General features: G+C 41.9%; 1 protein-coding gene across 1 annotated transcript; it reads left to right on the top strand.

Annotated features, from left to right (window-relative positions):
- Positions 1-4,267: 4,267 nt before the first annotated feature.
- LOC307201555 (olfactory receptor 14C36-like) lies at positions 4,268-5,221 on the top strand (the record flags this gene model as incomplete). The annotated part of the gene is made up of 1 exon (XM_079950838.1): positions 4,268-5,221. One exon carries the CDS (start codon positions 4,268-4,270, stop codon positions 5,219-5,221), a length of 954 nt encoding a protein of 317 aa, XP_079806964.1.
- Between the last annotated feature and the right edge of the window lie 4,208 nt (positions 5,222-9,429).

The following is a 9,429-nucleotide window of genomic DNA, read 5'->3' as shown; positions in this document are numbered from 1 at the left end:
GGGGTGCGCAGGCACCAAGCCCCCACTCCATCTCGCTTACCTCCCCACTCTCTGCTCCCCTGACTGCTTGGCACCCTGGCTCACCGTGCCACTATGCCCAATGGTAAAGACGTCCCTGGTGACTGGGCTGTACAGGTGTTCAGCCTGTTGTAAGCCATCTTGGAAATCATTCAACTGACAGAATTTCAAAGTAAATAAATACATATATGCGATAAATAGACCATGTGGACTGTCATGCAAAAGCGTGAATGGTGCAACTGAACTGGAGGAATCCAAGAAGACCTTGTGACACAGGGGGATTTTGAATCTGCATATTTGAATTTACCTGGAAGTTGTAACTGTGGGTTTCAGGTAGCTCTCAGGGCAGGCCCAAGACATTTTGCTGCCTGTAGCAAACAATACAACCATGGGTCCCTCCACCATGCAACCTGATGAGGACACTGAGCAGTCACCAGATGATAAATGACTATGTTTTGGTCTCTGGGAAAAGATGATCACAGAACTGATTCCTAGAAAGGGCTGGTGTAGAAAGGGCTGCTGCTGCTGCTTCTTCTTCTTCTTCTTCTTCTTCTTCTTCTTCATCTTCTTCTTCTTCTTCTTCTTCTAAAAAAATGTTTGCACATGAGGGAGAAGAGGCCTTAGGGCTATTGCAGTCTCTGCAAAAGGGCCATTCTTTCTATGCGAATTATACACTCACCCACTGAGAAGTGATGAGATTGTGGATGCAGCAAAAGGGGCATGCATGGTTTGATTGAATTCATAAAAATCCGCAGCTTCTTTACAAGCAGAAGCAGCATCACAGACCACAAGGTTCATAGATAGGGATTAAAAAAATCTTCGGGATTTAACTCCCATACCCATGTCTGTACTCCAATGTTCTTCCCTCCTTGCAGAAACAAATGAAGAGGAGGGGATGTTGTATAAGAGGGATGCAGAAGCTTTTTCAGCCTGAGGGCTTCACTCCCTTCTGGGCAAGTTTTCCGGAGCCACTAGTGAATGGTGTACCTCACCTGTGGCAAAAGGGGCCAGAGTAAAAAATGGGAGCTTTAGCTTTCCACAACAGGCTAGTTTCTACATCCACTTGTAGCATGAAGCATGTCTTCTTTATTATCCATTTGGGCAAGCCAATACCACTGATTTCAAGAACGTATTCCAGCCAAATAAAAAAGTTAAAGGAGCATGCAAAGAAGGGCTGGTGTGGGATTGTGACCATTGTCGGGAATATGGCCTGAGAGTGCTGAGGGGTTGATAAATTTGACCCCGGGCCTGAAGTTCTCCACACCTGTCATATAATTTCTGCCTCTGAATATCAGACAGTATGCTTGATAAACAACAGACATTGTAAGATATCTGTGGAAAATTCAACCAAACAAATGAAGTTGAATGCTCATTGATAATATGGGAGCAGCCCAGGCATCATCTAATCATGCCCAGGACTGAATCGTAAGTTGCTTGATGTGAATGCCAGAAAGTAAAATTGTTAACAATTCTTCTACTCCTTGTGATTGCCAACATACTGAGGTTTCTTTCAGCCTGCACATTTATATCTAGGACAATGTTCTTCCTGCTGCATTTGTAAAAGAGAAAGGTTTGAAATAGTGTAAATTAATGGTGCATTTTCATGCCTTTTCTGAGCAGTTTTCTGTTTTCAATGCTGTTTGCCCTGGGGAGGCTTGCTCTTTACCACTGAATCAATGGTAATCCAAGGAAAATTTGATTGATTACTCCCATGTAATGAGATTTTTTAATTAAAGTTTTTCATAATACAAAAAAATGGTTACAAAAATACAAATATAACAAGTAGAATGTGGAGTCTTCTCTTAGAAGTCATTCTGTGCGTTATTAAAAAGATGGACACAGTTCTTTTTTTAAAAAAAATATTTTTATTGAACTCTTTTTCATAAGAACAGAAACAAACAAACAAACAAAAAAAGAGATACAAAATAGAAAACAAGAAATAACAAACAAAGATACCATATGGCGAAAATACAAAACCACCGATACATACAACCATACAAAAAGGGGAAAAAAAGGGAAAAAAAGAAAAAGAAACGAAATGAAAAAACAAAAAATACACCCACCCATCCCAAAACAGTGATTGACTTCCCTTCAAAACGGCTTGAGTTGTACTCCCACGTTATTTTCCTGCGGGGTATTTTTGTCACCTTTGTTTACACCTCTCAAACTTTATGTATCACCTACTGTGATTTTAATGTTACCTAGATTTGTTTCCATGTATGTAAGGAATTTACTCCAGTCGCTAATAAATTTTACATTTTTCTGATGCCTGATCTTCTGTGTCATCCTTGCTAGCTCTATATACTCAAATAACTTAGATTGCCAGTCTCTGATAGTTGGAATATTAGGGGTTTTCCAGTTTTGCGCTAGCAGTATCCTGGCAGCTACCGTTGCGAATTGAAACATGGTTTGATCCTCTTGTCTAATCTCCTTCCCTACCATCCCTAAAAGGAAGGCTTCCGGTTTTTTAGGGAAGGTGTATCTCAGAATTTTTTTTAGTTCATCATAGATAAGTCCCCAGAACCTTTTTGTTTTTTCACAGGCCCACCACATATGATGGAAGTCTCCTTCCTTCACCTTGCATTTCCAGCAAGTTTTATCCCCCGTCTTGTACATTTTTCCTAGTTTCACAGGGGTAAGGTACCACCTGTACATCATTTTTTGTAGGTTTTCTCGAAGATCAACACATGCCGTAAATTTCATGTCCTTATTCCAGAGTTTCGCCCATCTGTCATAATCTAAGTTATAATCAAGATCTATGGCCCATTTAATCATTACCTCCTTTACCTCCTCGTCCTTCGTGTCCCAGTCTAATAGTTGGTTATACATTTTAGATAGGAGTTTGGAGTTTCCTTCTATTATTTCCACCTGGAAAAAAGTGAGAAAAAAGTGAGTGAGAAGATGGACACAGTTCTAATGCAACAAGTTGGTCTACAACCCTCACTATGGAGCATAAAGCAATCTACATTGTTCTGTGGATGCTAGCTTTAAATCATACACAACATGTAAGTGTTGCGTGGCGAGTCCCCCCCCCCCCGGTGGAAATAAAGTCAGAAGACACCATGATTTAAGTTAATGGGCGAAATAGGCCACAACCTTATCGATTACAGGAATGAGCGGTATTGCCTTAGGCATTGGCCCTATTGACTATCCAGCTTCAGCCCGATTGCGTGAAGACCGGAAAGGGTTAACCACCAGAAGAGGGAGTCCTGCTGAGGCACGTCAACTAGGAGCTCCCTTGGGGTCACCGCTAGGGGGCGTGCCTTAGGCCCACACCTCCATAGGCTTCGGAGAGGGCAACGCCCCCCGGAATCCTTTATCGGACTACCCTTCTATGTGGGGGAGGCGATGGCACTTCCTCCCCCTCCTCATTTGCTTAACAATGCCCCTTACCAATGCCTAACCGCCAATGCCGCAGAGTTGTGACGAGTTGCTACGAGGTAGGTGAAGAAACCAAATTGCTGGAGCCAATTTGCCAAGTGGAAAAATTCCTACCAGGCCCCATGACGGTGACCAACCAAAGTCCATAGCAATTTCAAAGAGCCTGCTTAAAGGGTGGGAGGGATGGGAAACCGGAACAGCTGGAGCGGTGAAAAGAGGACAAGCCTCGGTCGCCTTAAATAGGGTGGGCCACGCCTCCCAAACGAGCCAATTGGCTGGCAGGGGAGATGACACGGCCGAGGATTCCCCTCAGTCTCGCGGGGGCTGTGACCCAGCCCCCGCGCACGTGGGGGTGGGCGTGAAGCCCGCAACCCCACCTCCTCTCCAGCTCGGAAGTGGCTTCTTAGAATTAAGTCACACGGAGTTCGATAGGACTTCATCCCACATAGTTGTGTAAAGGATTGCAGTCCTAGATGTGTTAATTTAAATAGCAACAGCCAATAACCCACAACCCACACAGGGTTATGCCATAGAGAAAACTGTTTTAGGAACATTTTTTTAAAAGGAACACCCAACTCTGGTGCAAGCCCCTTACATACGACAAAGCAGAACTTTGGATCATAGTCAGTATAGGTGCATCTCAACCCTCAAATACACATTTGATCCACATCTGCTGAGCTGTATGTAGGAGGCTCATGAGAATTAAACCTCCTGGGTATAATTAAAAGTGAGACGTCATTAAAGCCCATTGCTATACATTCCACCCTTTACCACATTCAGTACAAAGAGAAAGATTTCCTGATACAACTGAAAGTGAAAGAAGTAGTGTGGTAGCTTCCTTTTCCTAGGCACCAAAGTCTGAGACACAATGATGAACCAGTCAAGAGTAAGTGCATTCCTTCTACACGGACTCCCTGATATTTGGGAGGTGCAGGTATTTCACATCAACCTTTTTGTCATAATATATTTGGTGGCCCTCACAGAAAATATTATGATCGTCACAGTCATCTTCTACAGTCATCAGCTTCATACACCCATGTATTTCTTTCTGGCCAACCTGTCATTGCAAGACATTGGCTCCATATCGGTTACAGTTCCCAAGTCCATTGCAAATTCCTTGATGAAGACCCAAACCATCTCTTACTCTGGATGTGTCTGTCAAGTATTCTTCCTTGTTTTCTTCATGTTGTCTCATTATCTCCTCCTTGTTGTTATGGCATATGATCGCTATGTTGCCATCTGCAATCCACTGCATTATGAGACTATCATGAACAAGAAAGCTTGCATTCAGATGGCAACCAGTGCATGGATTGGTGGACTTTTCTATGCAACAATGTACACCGGAGCAACATTCAGAGTTGAGTTCTGTTCTAATGTCATCAATCAGTTTTTCTGTGAAATCCCACAGCTACTGAAGATCTCTTGCTCTGACTCGGATATCACTGTGATTTGGGTTCTGACTTTTGGAGCTTGTTTAGCTTCCATCTCCTTTGCTCTTATTGCTTTTTCTTATGTTCAGATCTTCAGAGCAGTCCTGAAAATCCCATCCAGTCACGGGAAGCAAAAGGTCTTCTCAACTTGTTTACCTCATCTTATTGTTATCTCCCTGTTCTTGGTAAGTGGTAACTTTGTCTATTTCAGACCAACCTCCAGCTCCCCATCAGCATTTGACCTCTTGGTTTCTTCATTCTATTGCATGGTGCCACCAGTAATGAACCCACTCATTTATAGCATAAGAAACAAGGAACTCAAAATGGCATTCTGCAAGTTTCTGACCAATATTTCCCACCAATTCTTAGACAAAAACCATTCTCCAATTTAAGTAACTGTTTCAATTGTCTAGATGGCTTGCATAAGTTTTGTCTAGTCCTATGTTGTTGTTGTTTTTACTCAGAAGTGGACATCACTGCATTGAATGGGAATTAATATCAGAAAAGTGTACCTTGGATTGTAGGGTTACATTGCATGTTTACTTCATCTAAATAGATCTTTAGTCCAGGGATGAATATCTGTGGCAACATCCATTCTCCCTATGTCCTAGCAGTACATGCTGGATAGTAATTGGGGTGTTGAAGATTCTTCAAGGTTGTTTTGTATATCACTGCAATTTCCTAGTGAAACCTGGAGGACCTAAAACCTATGTAACACTGATGACCGTACTGAATTCCCTAGTAAGAACATGTGAAAACCTTCTACCTTAATATCCAACAAATCTTCTATTTGTTAATATGTGAATTAATTTTTACTTCTTGGAGATATAAGCTTATAAAAACATAGTTTTATTCAACTAGCCTTACCTATATACCTATTTCTTGCAGGTACCATAGATTTTCACTTGTTTTTAATCAATCATTTGTGTCTAGATGCTATAAACTTGCATATATGACAGGTAAGGTGGAAGATGGCTTTGATACAGCCACAACTTCCCCTTTATAAAGGAATGGGAGCATGTGACTGGATGAAACCTGCCACAGTCTAAGTAAATCAAGAGATAGTGCAACCTGCAGTAACACCCCTAATGAAGATGGGAGGATTTTTTACTGGGAACCTTTAGATCCTCAATTGTGGGGGCCAAATGCAGCTCTTCAGGCCTCTCTACTTGCCTTTTGAGACTGTCCATGGGCCACACATCCTCACCAACCAAATCCCCTCTCCAACCCTGTTTCACACCCTTTTTGAGTGTTTTCCCTGGCTGGAATGTGCCCTTGAGCTCTGATAATGTCTCTTTTTTTTGGGGGGGGGGTATACAGAGGGGTGTGAGAGTGTGTAGAAACAGACCTACTTTACAGGGGTAAAATTCACATTCACTGCCATACCCAGTTTTGTCTCTGGCCCCATCCAGCAGTGGCATGTGACCCTTGAAGTTTGCCATTGATTTAATGTGGTGCTTGGCTGAAAAAATGTTCCTCATCCCTGCTTTAGGCCCAAGCATCCTCATGTACTGGATGTGACAGATTCCATTTTTTTTTTTTTCATTTGCCATATTGCTCCCAGTCTATCAGCATTTAGTTGGGAAGTGGAGTTGCACTGAAAATCCTCACCACTTACATCACATGTGCTGGGTTGCCCCTCCTGTCAACAACATGTAAATATGAACATTGTAGGGAGGAAACCTTCATATCTACAGCTCCCTCTCAACTGATGTTTACAAGTGGATATAAGGGAGGAAAGTTAGTTGATATGTGCAATGTTTGGGGCTGGCTTAAGTGGGACCCCACATCCATATTTACAGAATGCTTGAGTGTTCTCTTGTATAGGACTCAGGTATGACAAGCAAACAGACCCTCATGCAGCATGCCCCTATATGCTGAACTTTAGATAGCAAGGGGAGAATAAGAATAAACATCTCAGCTGTTTATTTATTTGCATATTTATATATTGCTATTCATTCAAAATAACAGAGTGGTTCACAAAAATATGCATAAAAATCATACAATAAAAACCACATAGAGATGTTAAAATCAGGTCAGCTATTATGAAATGATACATCCTTCATTGCCAGCATTAACCTGATAGAATAGAAAAGTTTCCAGCAGAAATTTAAAAGTTGAAACACAATGTGTCCGCGGTATCTTAATTGGCACTGTCTTCCATTAAAGGCTCAGTTTCTTGTCGAAAGGAGCAATTCAGCAATCTTGTGAAGAAAGGTTATGACAATATTTTGTTTTCTTGCTAATTATGCTGTTTGAAATGTGCAGTTTATATTTGACTCCTTTTAATAATGTTTTCTTTTTGAAATGTTTAAGATAATGCTTACTATGCTATGTTTAATGGGCATTATATTTGTATTTGTTCAAAAACAAAAAGTTGTAAAAAAAGAAACAATGCCTTTTAAATTCAAGGTCCTTTCACTCTGCACTCCCACTCCAGCACCTAGCATTGGAAAAGAGGTTCTTTTTTCTGCTCCCACTGTGATGTAAATGTAGCTGAACTGAACAAATTTAACTTCCACTGATGAGAACAAAAGAAAGGTCTGGTGACTGGGTTCAGCCTTTTGTAGGCCAGATGTCAGGGACTGGGCAGAGGAGGAATGGTGGAGACTGCCTCCCCAGCTTGTCCCTTCTAGAGAAGAAGGAGACAGATCAGAATTACAACAGGGGTTTGAGGGAGGTTATAGCTCAGAGGCAGATCAGGGGAAAAGTTGGGAAATAATGGGAAAGGAGGAGGAGGAGGAAGAGACTATGGGAGAGACAGCTGATGGACTCAGTGTCTTTAGAAAGCATTCCAAACCCATCCCCTACTAGAACACAGCAGACCTTGAAAGTAGGAGAGCAAAGAGCTCAAAGGCAAAAGGCGCTTTCCTGCACCCATAGCGATGACTTATGAGGAAATGGGAGAGACAGAGGTGATGGGGTTTTACTCGGAGCAATACCATTACTCCAAGAGGCTGCATTTCTAAGCCTCTTTCTGTGAATATTGAATAAAAAGCATTGGTAGAACTTTCCTTGTCTTATCCATTCCTGGCAACCTGCTGTGGGGGGTTGGATCCTCTGATGCCTGACACCACCTTGGGAATCATTCAACTGATAGAACTTTGAAGTAAATTAGTGTGATCAATAGGTCATGTGATCTGACATGCAAAAGTGTGAATGGAGCAACTGAGGTGGTGGAATGCAAGAAAACTTTGTGACACAGGGTGAATTTGAATCTGCCGATCTAAATTTATCTGGAAGTTGTAACTACCAATAGTAAAGGCAGGTAAAGATAAAGGACCACTGGACAGTTAAGTCCAGTCGAATTCTACTATGGGGCTTATGGGGCTCATCTACACTTTCAGGTCAAGGGAGCTGGCATTTGTCTGTAGACAGCTTTTCTGGGACAGCTTTTCATGTGGCCACCATGACTAAAACACCATAATGAGTGCCAGATCACACAAAAATGTATTTTACCTTCCTGCCACAGTGGTATCTATTTATCTACTCGCGCTGGTATGCTTTCAAACTGCTAGGTTGGCAGGAGCTGTGACAAAGCACTGGGTTTGCACGGTCCATCGCATGGATTCAAACTGCTGACTTTATGATCAGCAAGCCCAAAAGACTCAGTGATTTAGACCACAGTGCCACCCGCACCCCAAATATCAATGATTGGTTTCAGGTAGTTCCCAGGGATGGCCCAAGACATTTTGCTGCCTGGGGTGAGCCTAAACCTGTGGGTCCCACTACCATGCAACCAGATGACGACACTGACTAATCACCAGGTGATAAATGACTAAGCAAGTATTGATCTCTGAGAAAAGATTATCAAAAGGATTGATTCCTAAAAAGAGTTGATGAACAGTGATGGATAAAGTGTAGAAAAGAAGAGACAAAGTATACATATTCTTGGAAGCAGAGGGTTTAGATTCCCAATGTGCCTTGCTGTGCTGGCTGGTAGAAGAAGCCATAATATACTTCCATTTGGTTCCAACATCCCAGCCCTCGATATGCTGATACAAAGCTTGCTCTCTACTTTAATTAAAAGCACATCCTGCAGTCTTTGCATGCCTTACTTTATGCCTTGCCATGGAAAGATATACATAAATAAAGAGAATTACTAAACCAACAATACTTATAAAGCTAAATGCAGTGCAGTCTTTAGCATATGTGCAGCCAGGGTGCAAGGACCTGCCCAGTGCCCCCAAATTTAGTTTAGCCCCCAAATTAACTTTTATTATGCTTATGTCAGACACAATGCTTATGCCTTATCTCTTGTTTACGAAAGAAGGGAGGAAAAATAAACAAACTTTTTATTTGCTTATTTATTTACAACACACTTATACTTAAGTATACAACACCACCACACTTAAACTTGTAAGTATTGTTTAGGCACCTACTTAGGAGAAACATCAGTCATGTCAAAGGTGCTGCTGACTCAGCTGCTGCATAGCAGCACAGCTCAATACAATACATAACATAATATTTTGATGTAAGAGTTAATTTTGTGTGTACGGTGCCATTGAGAATGACAAGCGCTTCCATTGTGAATGACAATCACCGTCATTGAGTCAAGTGCCACCATTGTGAATGACAAGGGCCACCGCTGGCATGGCAC

This window comes from Podarcis cretensis, assembly GCF_951804945.1.
Source record: "Podarcis cretensis genome assembly, chromosome: 13".
In the NCBI taxonomy this organism is placed as follows: domain Eukaryota; kingdom Metazoa; phylum Chordata; class Lepidosauria; order Squamata; family Lacertidae; genus Podarcis; species Podarcis cretensis.
This window is presented reverse-complemented; position numbering and strand designations above follow the sequence as displayed.